Raw genomic sequence first — 17030 nt, 5'->3', positions numbered from 1 at the left:
AAATATGTACCGCAACTATCGCAAGAAGTGCAGGACAGCCCAGCAGAATAGGAAGAAGAGCACCACTCCGCCCCAGAAGATCCACTTGTCTTGTCTTGCGCGACGCTCAACCCTGCGGATTGTGTCGCCGCTGACGCCCAGTGTGTTCGCAACGCTGTAGAGTCGACGCTGCGTGCCTTTCAGCACTTCACGCTGCTGTCCCAAGTCCGCCAGCACAGCACGACCCCGATCAAGAAACTCGTCGATCTGGGTGTTGGTGCTCGCTAGGAAGCTTTGTTCGCGAAGCGCATGTGTTTCCCGGTTGTAGTCGGCCGGCGAAGCTCCAAAGCTGAGTCCTGATCGTGATGAGGAAGGAGCGAACGCAGAAGACTGAGGGAGGGATGGTTGGGCATATGGGTTCTCCGGTGTAGCTGTGTGATGAGGGCGTCGACCGAGGAGCTCGTTGCGGTTGGTGACGGATTGCTGTAGACAAACCATGGTCAGTAACAGTAACTCTCAACGCTGCTCGAAAATGGGAGTGGTATTCTTACAGCTTCCTCCCGTTCTTTCCGTAGTCGATCAAAATGTTGCCGGTAATCTGCCAGTTCTGAGCGGAAATTCTTGACTCGTTCGAATGCCTTCTCTTGCTTCTCCGGAATCAATTCCTTCTTGGACAGGGCAGAGTAGTCGTCAACGGTGCGTGATAGCGATGCTAGCGAAGCAGCGATTTGTCCTATAATTCACTTGAGCTTAGCTCCCTCTGTTGCGTAGTGGAGCCACTATAAGCACCAGTTCCGAAACATACCTTGTAGTGCGGCAGATGAGGTAGCTGGTGATTGGGAGAATGTATCCAGGTCACGGCGGATAGCAGATGACTGCTTGAGGGCGGAATTGAAGAGGGAATTCTAAACAAGAGACAATGTAAGCTCCCATCAGGCATAAACATGATCCCTCAAATTGGGGCTTCACATCTTGAGGTCGTAGACGACTTACCATTTTGTGCGGTGTACCCTATCGGGTGAATATGCTGTATACAATCCCGGCCGCAAAAGGGGAGGTATAGCTTGGGTTTGCAGGTGCTAATTTCTTCCAAGAGTACAAAAACCTTGAGTAAGTCTGCGAAATGTTTAGGAGTCGGCACCAAGAAATAGCGACGTGTCAGGAGAGACCTTCTATATCAGGCTAATAATGATGCTGGCCAAGGCCACATGTTCTTGCAGAGGCCACGATTCTGACGGCGCTGACCGCCCCTGCCACTGCAGCCATTCGTGCGGCCTGACCCGCTTCAGCTCGGTCCGAGCAAAAGTAAGTCCATGCAGGAAGCTAGAGATGTGACTAAAGGCTCTCGACTCTACAGTCTACGTCATTTGATTTTTCTTTTTCTTTTTCTTTTGCAATTGTCTACCCCGCGTGGGACATTGTCTTCGCCTTTGCGATCACCGCAGAATACTTCATGCCCTCATTCTTACGATGGCTGCTGTGCTAAAAAAAGATCAATCCATTAGGGATATACTAGCAACAAACACACTATGACGCCCAAAGACTGCACAAACGCCTCATGTACCCTAAAGGAGTACAACAAACAGTAAAAAGTGATAGACCGCGGAATTGACACTGGGATATCACGACTCCACGAAGTGCTCCGTTTCAACTTCAAGCCTTATTTCGGAGGGTACTTGTTCTGCAGAAGCCATCTAGAGGACGCCCCCACATTAGCAAACGCCATCAACGCACATGCACTTCAGACAGATACTCACTTGCTAACAAAGTAGTCCACGGCACCAAAAGCACCAATAGCGCCAGAGGCCCATCCAATCACTTCCCACGAAAGCTGCCCAGCAGCATGCTTCCGGTATGCTCCATACCCCAGACCAGCGCCAATCAAGGCCAGAATCACAGCATTTCCGAGGTAGACAGGGTTGTGCGCGTTGCTGCGCGCCGATTCAGCCTTCGCCTTGGCTTTAGCCTTAGCCTTGCTCTTCGCTTTCCGTTCTTCGTAGGCTTCCCGCTCCTCTTCTTCTCGCTCTATCCGCTCAGCCTGGGTGGTGGTCTGCACGTCCTGCTTCAGGAAGTCGGGATCCACGGCCTGGACATGCGGCGAGTCGACGTCGACCAGGGAAGCGGTGCTCTCGGCTTCGTCGCGGTACACTCCACCAACGCTGGGGGCACGACTACATGGCTGTTAGCTGTATGGAAGGGTCATTTGTTCTGTGTTGTTGTTGACTTACGCCTGTCCATAGTGTTAGCGATCTGCATAATCTAGATGATATAGCACCTGAACTGGACGCTAGGCGGTGGAGTGACTGTAGACATACCTCCTCTGCGGATTGCTTGGGACCTTTGGCAGCAGCTTCTGCGTAAGACATGATGAATAAATGAGTCGTGTGACTTGAGGGGAATATGTGATCTAGGACGTCATCAGTCGGCGCATCTAAGTTGGGAGTATGCCAAGACCAAGAGTACTTAGCAACCTCCAGGAAGGGCCAAACAAACGCACAGGTAGATTCAGATGCAAGTGACGATAAAATAAGATGTAATAGGCTGACGCACGGGAAAGTATCGAGGTAGGTTTCAGGGGATGAGAACCTCGAGTATTTATGGACACGAGAACCGTCCGAGAGGAATGACATCACGTCATAGATTCCCTGGCGAAGGTTGGCCCAGGCTATGAGCACCGCCAAGACTCTCGTGCCGGACGCAACGCACTGGCGGCTACGCAACCCTTTAGGTTGTTCCTGATGGATCTACCCAATTACTGCTTTGCAAGGCATAAATCTAGACAGGTTGTTGCATCTTTTGAAAGGGGCCGGTTCAATTATCAGGTACAACTTGTGCGACCAATAAAATGGTCCAAAACATGCTGCAAGGCTTAACATCATGGAGGTACGAAACATAGGAAATGCATTGAGAATATCTAGGCTGTACTTGACAGACCGTGACGGTCGTGAAAGGAGGAAACGTTTAATGATTTTAATACATATTACAACAACAAGGCCAAAAGAAACTCCGATCGTAGATAGCTAGTATACTGCGCCGGTCGGGGTTCCACAGTGTAGGGAAGAGCTTACAAAAGAAGCTCGAGGGGGTTCTCAACAACCTTCTTCAGCTCCTTGATCCACTCAGCACCGACAACACCATCGACGACACGGTGGTCGAAGCTACCAGTGACGATGATCTGGTCATCCCACTCAACGGAGGTGCCCTCCTCAGTCTCGACGGGGACGGCAACCTTGCGGATGGTGCCAACAGCCAGGATACCGGCCTGAGGGGGGTTGATGACGGCGGCGAAGCGCTCAACAGCAGGGTTCATACCCATGTTGCTGATGGTGAAAGTGCCACCCTGGTACTCCTCGGGCTTGAGCTTGTTGTCGCGGGCGCGCTTGCCCAGGTCCTTGATCTGGTTGGAGATGCTGGACAGACCACGGCCCTCAACGCTCTTGACGATGGGGGTGATGAGGCCATTGGGGGTAGAGACGGCAACACTGACGTCGACGGTCTTGTGCTGACGGATGACGGTCTGGCCGTTCTCCTCATGCCAGCTGGAGTTGACGGTGGGGACCTTCATGAGGGCGGCACCGCAGGCCTTGACGAGGAAGTCGTTGACGGAAAGCTTGTACTTGCCCTCGGAGGAAGCGTTCAGAGCCTGGCGAAGCTTGAGGAGCTTGCTCACAGACAAAGTGGTGGAGACGTAGAAGTGAGGGTTCTCGCGCACGGACTGCTGGAGGCGGCTAGCAATGGTCTTGCGCATGGAGGTCAGGGGGATGTCCTCGTAGGTAGGGCCGGCAGAAGCACTGGGCTTGTACTTCTCAACGTCCTCCTTAGTGATCTGGCCACCACGGCCGGTACCCTTGAGAGCCTTGATGGGCACACCCTTCTCCAAAGCCAGGGCCTTGGCGGCAGGGCTGATGGAAGGCTCACGGTCCAGACTGGGCTGGAGTTTCTCGCCGGAAGTCTCAGGCTCCACGGCAGCAGGGGCGGGCTCAGAAGCCGGGGCAGCCTCAGCGGCCTTGGACTCCTGCTTGCTCTCCTCAGCAGCAGGAGCAGCCTTCTCACCACCGGCATCCGCCAGGCTGAAAGCCTCGAAAGCGGCAACATCGACACCTTCCTCAACCAAAACAGCGATAGGCTAATGCAATAGCGGTCAGCAAAGGATTCGGTGGGGGCCAAGAACAGAGCAGAAGAGTTATCACATACAGAACCGACAGCGACGTCCTTCTCGCCAGTCTCCTTAAGAACCTTGGCCAGAACACCCTCTTCCTGGAACTCAAAGTCCATCTGGGCCTTATCGGTCTCGATCTCTACCAGGACATCACCGGGCTGCAGGGAATCACCGGCCTTCTTCTGCCAAGCTCCAATGTTTCCGGCGGACATGGTCGGCGACAAGGCCGGCATGCTGATGACAGTGTGGGGAGGGAAGGCTGCAGATCCAATATGTCAGAATCCGATCATCCACAAATCAAAGGTGACAAGAATAACGGCATACACTTGGAGGCATAAAAACGGGAAAGGGCGGACAGGGAAGGCAATTGAGATCTGAAAAAAAAAGTAAGAAGTATGATTAGCATGCTTCGCAGACAGTCAGGTAGACTTCATCGAGGTGGTGCGACATACTGAGCGATATCCTTGAATCTGTGAACAGTTTGCGGCCGCTTCAGGGAGAGGGCGCCTTTGGAGAGGAACATGGCGCTGGGAGCGCGCATCCGGACAGCAGAAGCAACCATGGCGCCCAAATGCTATATGTGATAGAGAAAAAGACCCGAGACGGGAATGAGGGGATTAAATGTGATGAAAGGGGGAGCCGGAGACGTATCTGGCGGAATGAAAGGGCCCGTATCAGAGGAGTTGAGAACTGCAGCTCCAGGAACTTTTCTGTTGAGCTTCCCGGTGAGCGATCGGAATAGACTCGCCGGGCGCCGCCGTGGCCTGATTATGTCAGCGCGGCGGGTGTGGCCCCTAGCGGCAGCCGTACATTCTCCCCGTCCGCGGAGTGAACACGCATCAGTTCCCCAGCGTCCAGGAGGCTAGAGGGCCCTTTCTCTCAGACCTGCATATACCCCTTTAGTTGCTTTTCAGTCCCATGTGGACCCCTCGTCTGCCCAATTCCCAACACTCCGGACGGAGTCTTGCATAAATGGCGGAAGTCGAGAATGGCTCTGTGAACGAGCCACCAACCCAAACATCTACAACCCTGCCGCCGGTAGACAACAAGGAGGATGTTGCCGGCGATGTCCTAGCGCATACGGCATCACCTGTCGACGGAGATAAACCCGCACTACCGGAGGTTTCGGATAGTCAAGGAATTGATGCTCAGAGATCAGAGGAGGCTCATTCATCACCAGAACAATTGGAAACTGCTGAAAACACAGAGTCGCCGGATCAAGCCCCAAGCTCTCCGGAGGGAGCCGTCGCATCATCAGAATCCAAGGCTGACACCGAGCCTGAGTCGACCTCGAAGCCCGATACACAGGACCAACCTGCGGATACATCACCGGTAGTTCCGGCTGTCAATGTTGGAGAGGAATCTTCGGCTGACAAGCAAGATGTTGCTTCCATCCCGCATCAAGATGAGATTCCCTCCGATTCACGCATGCGCTCCGATTCAAGATCGACGACAGCTACATTTGCAACACATCGCTCGGTCACGGTCAGCTCTACCGTTTTTATTGTGACGGCGTTGGATACAATCGGTGCGTCTAAGGAAGCGCGGAGAAGCAAAGAACTTGAGGATGCTGTGAAGAGTGCCCTCGCAAACGTCAAACAGTCGGATGGCCAGCCCATTGACCCTGAGCTTATATTCCGCCCTCTGCAGCTGGCCACGAAAACCTTCAGTATTCCTCTACAGGTCACGGCCCTCGATTGCATCGGAAAATTGATAACCTACTCATACTTCGCCTTCCCTTCATCTCAAGATGGGAAGACGCCAGAGTCGGAGGCCAACCCTGAACAGCCACCCCTGATTGAGCGAGCGATTGATGCGATCTGCGACTGCTTTGAAAACGAAGCCACACCCGTTGAGATTCAACAACAAATCATAAAATCACTCCTTGCGGCAGTTCTGAACGACAAGATCGTCGTGCATGGAGCAGGTCTCCTGAAGGCTGTCCGCCAGATTTACAACATCTTCATCTACTCCAAATCATCTCAGAATCAGCAAATTGCCCAAGGGTCCTTGACACAGATGGTCAGCACTGTATTTGATAGGGTCCAGGTACGGTTGGACTTGAAAGAGCTACGTTTGCGCGATGGCGAGAAAGGGCAGACGGGCTCTTCGGATGCTGTGACTCTAGAAACAGCCGAGACACCACAAGCAACGGAAGATGATCACGATTCAGATGCCCCTTCTGCCGTAGCCTCAGACCAGCCTGTCACGAAGGAGCCCACGGAGAAATTGACGTTGCAAAGTTTCGAGTCGAACAAGGATGTGACCTCGGTCAACGACAATGCCCCCACAATGGTTACTCGTGCCAGAGGCAATCAGAGGTCTGCTCGGTCAATGTCTGCAGCCTCAGCAGAGGACATTGACGGCACTTCCGACGATGATGAAGATGAAATATATGTCAAAGACGCATTTTTGGTTTTCAGGGCACTCTGCAAGCTGAGCCACAAAATACTGAGCCATGATCAACAGCAAGATCTCAAGTCGCAGAATATGAGATCAAAATTGCTCTCATTGCACCTTATTCATTACCTCATCAACAATCACGTTGTGACCTTTACATCTCCCCTCCTGACCATTAGAAATAGCTCCAACAGCCCGGATGCTATGACACTACTACAAGCTGTCCGGCCTCACTTGTGCTTAAGTTTGAGTCGGAATGGGTCTAGCTCGGTGCCTAGAGTGTTCGAAGTTTGCTGTGAGATATTCTGGCTAATGCTGAAGGATATGAGAGTGATGATGAAGGTTAGTATGCTTCATGGACTTATTCGCGCGAGTTGATCTAACAGCCAGCAGAAAGAACTTGAGGTTTTCCTAAAAGAGATATACTTGACTATTCTCGAAAAGCGCAATTCTCCCCTCTTTCAGAAACAGTACTTCATGGAAATTTTGGAGCGATTGGCAGGCGATCCGCGCGCCTTGGTGGAAATGTACCTCAACTATGACTGCGACAGAACCGCATTGGAAAATATTTTCCAAAAGTATGTCATACTTTCAATATTCTGCAGTCCAACTTCTGACTATTCTCCAGTGTTATTGAGCAGTTGTCACGGTATGCAAGTATACCAGTCACAGTCACCGCTTTCCAGCAACAACAGTATCAGGAACATCATGTCAAGGTTTCGACTATCGGTAACGATTGGCATCAACGGGGAACCCTACCGCCCAACCTCACCACAGCTAGCGTAGCCAATGTTCATCAGCCAAACCTACAGCATGTGCCCCCTGATTATATATTGAAGAATCAGGCGGTCGAGTGCCTGGTGGAAATCCTTCAGTCATTAGACAACTGGGCCTCCCAGCGTTTGGTCGATCAAGCGGCGCCGGTTCTCAACTCGTCTTCTCAGAAGTCAATCGACAATCCTAGGGATTCAATGGAAACAACTGCCGCTACCTATCTTTCTTCTCCTAGGATCGAAAGCAATGATGGCAGTACCACACCCGTGGCGGAGGACGACCCGAGCCAGATTGAGAAGGTCAAGCAAAGGAAGATCGCCTTCACCAACGCCATCCAACAGTTCAACTTCAAGGCCAAGCGGGGCATCAAGCTCTTCATCAAAGATGGCTTTGTACGTTCCAGCTCACCGGAGGACATTGCCGCGTTCTTGTTCCGGAATGAACGGTTGGATAAAGCCATGATTGGTGAGTATCTCGGTGAAGGAGAGGCTGAGAATATTGCCATCATGCATGCTTTCGTTGATATGATGGAATTCTCAAAGCGGCGCTTCGTCGATGCTCTGCGTCAATTCCTACAGCACTTCCGCTTGCCAGGAGAGGCACAGAAGATCGATCGCTTCATGCTCAAGTTTGCAGAGCGCTACGTAACGCAGAATCCGAACGCATTTGCAAACGCAGATACGGCCTACGTTCTTGCTTACTCTGTCATTATGCTCAATACTGATCAGCATAGTGCCAAGATCAAGGGCCGCCGCATGACGAAGGAGGATTTCATCAAGAACAACAGGGGTATCAACGATAACCAGGATTTGCCTGATGATTATCTTGGCTCCATCTACGACGAAATCGCAAACAACGAAATTGTGTTGGATACTGAGAGAGAACATGCTGCCAATCTTGGCATTCCGACGTCTGCACCCAGCGGTGGCCTCGCGTCCCGGGCTGGTCAAGTTTTTGCAACGGTGGGACGCGATATCCAAGGTGAAAAGTACGCGCAGGCTTCTGAGGAAATGGCAAACAAGACCGAGCAGCTTTATCGTAGTCTGATACGGGCTCAGCGGAAAACAGCTGTCAAGGAAGCTCTCTCGCGCTTCATCCCGGCAACCTCTGTCCAGCATGTTGGTTCCATGTTCAATGTCACCTGGATGTCTTTCCTTTCTGGCTTGTCTGCTCCGATGCAGGACACCCAGTACCTCGATATCATCCGGCTTTGCATGGGGGGTATGAAGCTGGCTATACGCATCAGTTGCGCGTTCGAACTTGAGACCCCGCGGGTTGCGTTTGTGACGGCCTTGGCCAAGTTTACCAATCTGGGCAACGTCAGGGAGATGGTAGCAAAGAACGTGGAGGCGTTGAAGGCCTTGCTTGACGTCGCTCTTACGGAAGGAAATCATCTCAAGGGCTCTTGGAGAGAGATTCTCACCTGCGTCAGTCAACTCGACCGTCTTCAGCTCCTCACCGATGGTGTGGATGAAGGTTCCCTGCCTGATGTCTCTCGAGCTCGCATTGTGACTCAACCATCCACGGACGGATCTCGGAAGTCGATGCAAGCATCAAGACGGCCTCGCCCCCGATCTATCAATGGACCTACATCTTTCCGTACCGAGGTTGCAATGGAGAGTCGATCTGCAGAAATGATAAGGGGAGTGGACCGCATCTTCACCAATACGGCCAATCTCTCCCACGAGGCCATCATCGATTTCATTAAGGCCCTCAGCGAGGTCAGCTGGCAAGAAATCCAATCGTCTGGGCAAACTGAATCTCCTCGGACGTACAGCCTGCAGAAATTGGTAGAAATCAGTTACTACAACATGACAAGAGTCAGGATTGAATGGTCAAAGATTTGGGAGGTCCTCGGGCAGCACTTCAATCATGTGGGTTGCCATTCGAATACCACAGTGGTCTTCTTCGCTCTTGATTCGCTTCGCCAACTATCGATGCGCTTTATGGAGATTGAGGAGCTGCCAGGTTTTAAGTTCCAAAAAGATTTCCTCAAGCCATTTGAGCATGTTATGGCGAACAGCAACGCTGTGACTGTCAAGGATATGATTCTTCGTTGTCTCATCCAGATGATTCAGGCACGTGGTGACAACATACGCTCAGGTTGGAAAACTATGTTTGGCGTCTTTACGGTTGCTGCTCGCGAGCCGTATGAAGGCATTGTCAATATGGCTTTCGAGCATGTGACCCAGATCTACAACACCCGCTTTGGAGTTGTTATAACACAGGGTGCCTTCCCTGACCTCATTGTCTGTCTCACTGAATTCTCCAAAAACTCAAAGTTCCAGAAGAAGTCGTTGCAGGCAATTGAGACCTTGAAGTCTACTGTTACGAAAATGCTAAGGACGCCAGAGTGCCCGCTGTCTCACCGTGGTGCATCACCGGAGGGCTTCCATGAAGATGCTACCAATCTCTCCCAGCAGCTCACCCGTCAGTCCAAGGAGGAGCAGTTTTGGTACCCGATCTTGATCGCATTCCAAGATGTTCTGATGACCGGTGACGATCTTGAAGTCCGGTCACAAGCGTTGACGTATCTCTTTGAGACCTTGATCCGTCATGGCGGTGAATTTCCGCAAGAATTCTGGGATGTACTTTGGAGGCAGCTCCTCTATCCTATCTTCGTGGTGCTACAGTCCAAATCGGAAATGTCTAAGGTGCCCAATCATGAAGAGCTTTCTGTGTGGCTGTCAACCACCATGATCCAGGCACTGCGGAATATGATTACACTGTTCACCCATTACTTCGATGCATTGGAGTACATGCTCGGTCGGATTCTTGAGCTTCTCACTTTGTGCATCTGTCAGGAGAATGATACGATTGCACGGATCGGTAGCAACTGTTTGCAGCAGCTGATCTTGCAAAATGTTACAAAGTTCCAGCTGGAACACTGGAAGAAGGTCGTTGGCGCTTTTGTCGAGCTATTCAGCAAGACTACGGCTTACGAGTTGTTCACTGCTGCTGCGTCCATCTCTTCAAAATCGCCTGGCTCGCTGAAACCTGCGAATGGAGAACCAGCCTCGAATGAAGAGTCAGGACAAGAGTCTTCCGAAACCGCATCCGATCAGGAACATGTTGCTGAAGCGCAAAAGGCCAATGGAACGCAGAATGTGACCTCTGAGCACGAGGAGGGTGACATGCCTGCGGCCTCAACTCCTGCATTGGAGGATTACAGACCTCAGGCAGACGCCCAGCAACAGCCGGCCGCAGTGACCGTGGCTCGACGCCGGTTCTTCAACCGTATCATAACCAACTGTGTGCTCCAGCTGCTCATGATTGAGACTGTCCATGAACTTTTTTCAAACGATAAAGTCTACGCCCAGATTCCCAGTCACGAGCTGCTTCGCCTGATGGGTTTGCTGAAGAAGAGCTATCAGTTCGCGAAGAAGTTCAACGAGGACAAGGAATTGCGGATGCAGCTTTGGCGTCAAGGGTTCATGAAGCAACCTCCCAACCTCCTCAAACAGGAGAGTGGAAGTGCCGCCACCTATGTCCACATCCTCTTCCGAATGTATCACGATGAAAGAGAGGAGCGGAGGAGCAGCCGTGCTGAAACAGAGGCGGCTTTGATTCCGTAAGTGTTACAAGCGAAGTTTTGTCAATATCAAGTGATCTAGGCCTTTTTACTAACCAGTCATCTTTGCACCAGACTCTGTGCGGATATAATTCGCAGCTTCGTCCGTCTTGACGAAGACTCTCAACATCGTAATGTGGTAGCCTGGCGTCCAGTTGTTGTGGACGTCCTCGAAGGCTACACCAACTTCCCTTCCGAGGGCTTCGACAAGCACATTGGGACTTTTTACCCACTGGCCGTTGATCTCTTGGCTCGTGACCTGAACCCCGAGATTCGGATTTCGCTCCAATCCTTGCTGCGCCGAATCGGTGAGGCGAAACTAGGTATACCTGCCGGTCAAACATCTCTGCAGTCTGGTCACAGGAACTCTGTGTCGAGTCAGTACTCCCGCAAACACAGCGGGGGACACTAGACGAGAAGACCAGTGCTTGAGTGTTTTGTGTTGATGTTGTTCTTTTCACTATTCGTTTTGCGCTTTTCTTGGATATCCTCCCCTACAGGACCGTAGGGCTTTTTATCAATCTGGAGGAGTATTGAATGTAGACCTAGCACAGCATTGCATCATTTTCAATTATCACCCTTCAAGGCTGTTCATTCCAATGGGCTTATATTCTATGTACAAAATAGCAATTATCATGAAAGCATTTCCGTTAATGATAGGTCTGAGTCACTGAGCGATCATCAATAAACTGGCATGTGTGAGCTGTCGTAGGTTTCACGAAGCCATCATCAGTTATAGTGCTACAAGGTCTCTACTGAGTGGTTTCGGTCAAGAGGACCGAACTTCATTCAGGGTCGGGATCTTCCCGGATGCGTAATGGGCTAAAAGACCGTCCATGTCACTGTCGTCCATCTGGACAAGATCCTCTAAGCTCCATGACTCGCAAACTCCAGACATCCTATATTATCGATCAGCGGGGGGGAGGCCATCGTACCGAGCGCATGGCGAGATTGGGAGAAGCGTACCACTTCATTCGTTTCGGGCCTTGGTCAGGATTTGGGGCGACATCCCTCAGCTTCCTCCGCAGCTTACCAACATTGTCTATAGCTGCGCCCATATTGTCGGGGAGGGTTTCCGCTATCTTCTTGCGAACAATGCTGGCCAATTTAGGTCCGTTTCCATTGGTACTGACCATGACCTGCAATGGCCCATCGCGATGGACGCTACCAAAGTAAAAATCACATTCCGACGGTACATCAGCTATGTTTGCAGGGATACGCTTCTCCTTGCAGAGCTTCCAGACCTGTGTCGAGGCTTCTGGGTCATCAATGGCACAGAGTACCATATCTGCGCCGTCCAGATCGGCAGCCTCAAAGTTCCTATCGATGTGATTAACTTGCCCCTCTGCTACCCTGAATGCCACTTCATCATTGAGGCCGGAGGTAGGACAGACAACGGTTACTTTGGCATCGGCATTGAGGGCGTGGAGGATGCGACCTGCAGCCACCTGGGGCGGAATCATCGGTAAGCAACAATTATATATTGTGAAAGAGTCAGGATAAACGGTCTAGGCAAGGGGAAGCTCACTTCTCCACCACCGACAACTAAAACATGTTTCGCTTTCGCCTGCCAGGCGACTATGAGGGAGCCTCCTCCTTGCACGGGAGGGAATTTGTGTGCCATGATCGAACAATGTCCAGGTCAACTCACTTGACCGCGGGGTTACAGGGGAGCTTATCGTTGGGCTCTGAGGGTTTGGAAGAAGTGGGGGGAGCTCTGCTACGGGGAGCCACAGGCACCCTAACTGCTTTCGTTTTCGAACCTCCACTTGAATTTTTTCCCGACGAGAAAACTCCGGACTAATTTTCTTTTTCTTTCATTTCCCTCCACTTCCCTCCACTTCCACTTCCCTTCCCTTTTTTTCTCACTTTTCCTTTCTTTTCCCTCCTTGCTTCCCTCCCTTCGGGCGCTTGAGATGATCTTGCTGCCTACCTTGTCTTCTCTTCCCTCTTTATCAATGGTCTATGTCTTTTAATTCATCTCAATCCTAAGATGCGGGGAGTACAGATCTTCTCGGGGACATCCCACCCCCTTCTGGCTGAAACGATTTGTGAACGCCTGGGGACCCAGCCGGCTCGTGCCGATCTTGGGAAATTCAGCAATGGCGAGACCAGCGTAAACATTGGGGTGTCGGTGCGTAACCAAGATGTTTACATCGTCCAGAGCGGCAGCGGAAAGATCAATGACAGTGCCATGGAACTCTTGATTATGATCTCCGCCTGCAAGGGCGGGTCCGCAAAATCTATCACAGGTATGCGCGGATATACTTCCCGCCAATCCATCGTCGTTGACTGACGCATACTTCTTACCTCCAGCGGTCATGCCGTATGCTTTTACTTGACTCCATGGCTGCACGTTTGATGCTGACACAAACGAGGTACTTCCCGTACTCCCGCCAGTCTAAGAAGAAGAGCCACCGTGGTGCCATCACTGCCCGCATGTTGGCTAACCTTCTCTCGATCGCTGGGGTGGACCATGTGATAACTTTGGATCTGCATGTGAGTCACAAGGCGATCTGTCTGTTGCGTGGTTTTGCAAATGCTTCATTGCGTGGCATGGATTGAGTTCTTATGAACGTGATCGCTAGGCATCCCAAATGCAGGGCTTCTTCGGAAAACCCGTGGATAACCTGTTCGCCGAGCCCTTCATCGCCCGCTGGATTCGTATGAACGTGCCGGGTTGGCGCGAGGCTGTTGTGGTCAGCAAGAATGCAGGAGGCACCAAGCGTGTCACCTCGCTAGCAGACACACTCAAACTCAACTTTGGCATCGTCACGACTGATAGGAGACGTCCGAAAGTACCCCTCGGTATGGCAGATAGTACTGTCTTTTTCGATTCGATCGAGGAAGAGAGCACTCCCGTCGCCAAGGACAAGGATCAAGACCCTTTCACTCTCCACCTACAAAGTGGAACTAGTGAGTGCAGTCAATCCGAAGATGCCCGGGGTGAGCCAAACAGCAACATGGAGTCTCTCGTAGCGGCAAATTACTTGCGCCCTGAAACCCCATCAGGCGCACGTCGTCCTTCGGAGTTGGAAGCTGCACATGAGTATACTGATGTGCGAGTGCGCGAGGTCATTACTGGGCGGCTCGTGCAAGGTCATCTTGTGGACGACGACTACCCGTCAACCGGTCCTACTTCACATCCCGCTTCAGGGGAAACAACTCCGGGGCAGAGTGCCAGCCGTGATGAGCCCGAGGTCCCAGACTCAATGGTGAACTCTCTCATATCCAACACTTCTTCCCTTCCAGGCGACCATGCTCTAGGTGGCTCTTTCGATGCTGCTGAATCTTCAGACGAAGAGGGCAGCAGCGGAAAGCACGTTGAGCAAGAAAAGACTATCACCTTGGTTGGCGACGTCCGTGATCGGACCGTGTTCCTTGTCGATGACATGATCGACAAGAGTAAATCCTGGACTGCCGCAGCAGAAACTGTAGTGAAGAAGGGCGGCGCCAAGAAGGTATACTGCATTGCCACCCACGGCCTCTTCACGGAGGAATCCCTCGAACAGATGGAAGCTTGTGAGTCGATTGACCACATTGTCGTCACGAACAGCTTCCCTGTTCCACCGCAGGTGGTGAAGAGGTCAAAGAAGTTGATTGTCATTGATATTTCGAGTCTTTTGGCCGAAAGCATTAGACGCCATCATTACGGTGAAAGGTTAGTCGCCTTCCGAATCTGGATACAGGATGATTGCTAATCTGCCCAAGTGTTTCGGCGTTGTTCCACCTTACTGACTGATTCGGGGTTGTCAATTGGCCTCACCTTCGGCTTCCGAAGGGTCCTGGCGCTCCTTGCCTTCCCTTCTCTTCCAACTTCCCTCCCGAGTATCCCTGGCAGCTCTATAACAAGCCCGGAGATCGGTAAGATGATGACTAAAGACAGTGACGAGTAAAATTGATGACTTCTTCCTTATTCCGTACAGCGCATGGCGACTTCCCTTGCTTCGATTTATGTGTCGCAAGCATCATCTTATGTGATGATAACATCAGGATACCTTTTCTCACTCACAACTCTTGACTGAAGCTAAATTCAACCATACGGTGTGGTCATGCGACGGCTGTACATTTCAGCCAGCTACACGTCGATTATGAAGACTAGCTCTACTGTCGAATCTATCAGGACGGGGCCCGGAACCCTAGTCTCATTAGCCCTTGCGATCAAGGCTGTCATTTTCCCTTGTCATTTCTGCTTTCTGCGTAGGTGCGCTCAGGCCGGTCTATTTACAATGGCACGGAAATTGAGGAACACGTCACAACTTTACACCAGCGATGCAGTCCACTCTGGGTACTGCAAGAGCATCTTGTTGGAAAGGAGATCTGTCTCCGGACCTAATTCACAAGATGTTCTTAACGGAGCGTTGGGAGATCAATTGTCCAATCTTGTCCGGCCCATTATCGTTTCATGCCATTCGGTGTGTGACGGTAGTGGTGCTGTACAAGGTTGGCCGAGGAATGAAGGCATCAGTTTCTTGGATCTACGTCCTGCGGCCTTGGCCAGTGGAATTGATGCAAGAGAACATCTCGGACATTACAGTATACGTTAAGTGTAGTCTTTTAGCATGTACAGGTTTTTGAATATTACAAATTTTGGCTTCCACATTCGTCATGAATCGATCTATTGTGGCGTGCTAGTTTCGACTGTCCGCCAGCTCAGCTCCAGCGCTTCCCAAGGATGGGATGTCTGTAGCCTCCGGGTGGAACTTACTCGAGGTTCGGCATCGGTCTGACAGGTTTGAGAGCGAAGAGAGATCCAGCCTATAGTTTTTGTAGTTTGGCTTGACAGGAGCCAGCTGAAGGACGCCTCGCACTTGTCTTCGTTCAATGGCTATCAAAGGTCGTACAGCGGAACCGCCGGACAGCTGCCCGGTTCCAGTCAGTGGATATGTTCCGTATCCTTGATCTGGTTTGATGACAACAATAGCGGTGTGCATGAGGCCGAGTACTGAGCGCACAACTTGTACATGTTGGTTGGCGGCAGCATTCACTCTCTGCTGCACTTGACATCGGAGTGCCTTCCGCTAGCTGAAATGGTGATGGATGGTATCCTATGCCGATGACACCTTCCGGAAGCATTGAGAGAGGCCCCGACATGCAAACTTTGACTAATTGGCAGTTGCGTGCAGACATTAGCTACGGCAGGTCAGTTAAACTCTCCCCGGTCCTTCGTACGTGATATCACAATCGTGGGAAAGAATGCCGTTGTTCTAGCCCGGTCGAACATGGGTCCAAAACAGCTCGTTTACAGGCGCCACCGCAGGACTACACATTTGGCAGGTCATCGAACAAATGGGAGTTTGGGAAAAACTCGATGGCTGTGGGGGCGGCGCTCTTCCGGCCCTGATTATAGGAAGGTAACAAAAAGACGTATCGAGAAGCCAAAAGTACCTTGCGTCACCGGAACCGGGCTACGCAGCTCGAAGCCCAGCACCATGGGAGACCAAGTGGTCCTAGGGGCAACACTAGTAGGGACCGAAGCGCACCGGACCAGAAATATGCCCGGGAGCCACTCCCGGTAGATCAGGGAAGCGTGCAGCCAAATGTTCGAGTTTCGACTAGGGACAAATTCAGCATTACCTGATTGAGAAGAAAAGCGGATGCTGTCCCCCTCTAGGCCCGTGAAACTAAGTCAACCATTCGGAGCACCAAGTCCAGTCCGGCGATACACCACCCTATTGCATTCTGCTGTTTATTGGTCCCCGACAGGGGTACCCATGGACCACGAACCGTGGAGCGCGACATGGACGACTCGGATGTTTTACACACGCCGCACCTGTCAACCCGCGGCGTGGCTCTTCAAACATCCCCCGGGAGTTAACAGCAGGGAGCCCAGTGCTTTCGACCCAGGCTTATGCCGTACGAAGGTTATGTAACAGTCACACATCTCACGACAGATGACAACTGCCAGCCATGTGCGTAAGAATTGGCCTGAGCGCCGGGCCGAGTTGCAAGCCAGTGTCATGCTTGAATAAGAGCATAAGAGGAGAAAGCTCGGGGCACTTGATGCACCGCGTGCCCATTGAGTTCATTGGCATTCAGACGCTTAGTGAATCTAGGTGCGAGCGCCCCGGAGATGTCAACTTGGAGCGACGAGCGCCTGTGATTTGCCGCGGCAATTTGAATTTACTCCTTAGCACCAGCCGGCTC

General features: G+C 51.7%; 5 protein-coding genes across 5 annotated transcripts; 3 read left to right on the top strand and 2 right to left on the bottom strand.

Moving 5' to 3' along the window:
* Positions 1-15: 15 nt before the first annotated feature.
* On the bottom strand, positions 16-4700 carry BO88DRAFT_427075 (putative pyruvate dehydrogenase complex, dihydrolipoamide acetyltransferase component; the record flags this gene model as incomplete). The annotated part of the gene is made up of 9 exons (XM_025708955.1): positions 16-462; positions 531-712; positions 1449-1453; positions 1737-2138; positions 2295-2309; positions 3048-4105; positions 4174-4397; positions 4463-4512; positions 4591-4700. 9 exons carry the CDS (start codon positions 4698-4700, stop codon positions 16-18), a joined length of 2493 nt encoding a protein of 830 aa, XP_025561128.1.
* A 302-nt stretch (positions 4701-5002) lies between these two features.
* BO88DRAFT_489290 (Arf family guanine nucleotide exchange factor SEC7) lies at positions 5003-11295 on the top strand (the record flags this gene model as incomplete). Its single annotated transcript, XM_025712684.1, has 4 exons — positions 5003-6880; positions 6932-7116; positions 7167-10883; positions 10959-11295. The coding sequence occupies exons 1-4, from the start codon at positions 5111-5113 to the stop codon at positions 11293-11295; spliced, it is 6009 nt and encodes a 2002-aa protein (XP_025561127.1). The 5' UTR covers positions 5003-5110.
* Positions 11296-11440: 145 nt separating this feature from the next.
* On the bottom strand, positions 11441-12567 carry BO88DRAFT_406217 (bifunctional precorrin-2 dehydrogenase/sirohydrochlorin ferrochelatase MET8). Its single transcript, XM_025707105.1, has 3 exons — positions 12412-12567; positions 11850-12331; positions 11441-11782 (listed from the first exon to the last, which is right to left on the bottom strand). Exons 1-3 carry the CDS (start codon positions 12505-12507, stop codon positions 11653-11655), a joined length of 708 nt encoding a protein of 235 aa, XP_025561126.1. The 5' UTR covers positions 12508-12567; the 3' UTR covers positions 11441-11652.
* A 309-nt stretch (positions 12568-12876) lies between these two features.
* Positions 12877-14584, top strand: BO88DRAFT_344676 (ribose phosphate diphosphokinase subunit PRS1; the record flags this gene model as incomplete). Its single annotated transcript, XM_025703241.1, has 4 exons — positions 12877-13135; positions 13200-13209; positions 13262-13382; positions 13472-14584. The coding sequence occupies 4 exons, from the start codon at positions 12877-12879 to the stop codon at positions 14582-14584; spliced, it is 1503 nt and encodes a 500-aa protein (XP_025561125.1).
* A 7-nt stretch (positions 14585-14591) lies between these two features.
* BO88DRAFT_406216 (uncharacterized protein) lies at positions 14592-15731 on the top strand. The gene has a single exon (XM_025707104.1). It carries the CDS (start codon positions 14936-14938, stop codon positions 15428-15430), a length of 495 nt encoding a protein of 164 aa, XP_025561124.1. The 5' UTR covers positions 14592-14935; the 3' UTR covers positions 15431-15731.
* Positions 15732-17030: the final 1299 nt, after the last annotated feature.

Source organism: Aspergillus vadensis (assembly GCF_003184925.1).
Source record: "Aspergillus vadensis CBS 113365 unplaced genomic scaffold BO88scaffold_17, whole genome shotgun sequence".
Taxonomy (NCBI): Eukaryota; Fungi; Ascomycota; class Eurotiomycetes; order Eurotiales; family Aspergillaceae; genus Aspergillus; species Aspergillus vadensis.
This window is presented reverse-complemented; position numbering and strand designations above follow the sequence as displayed.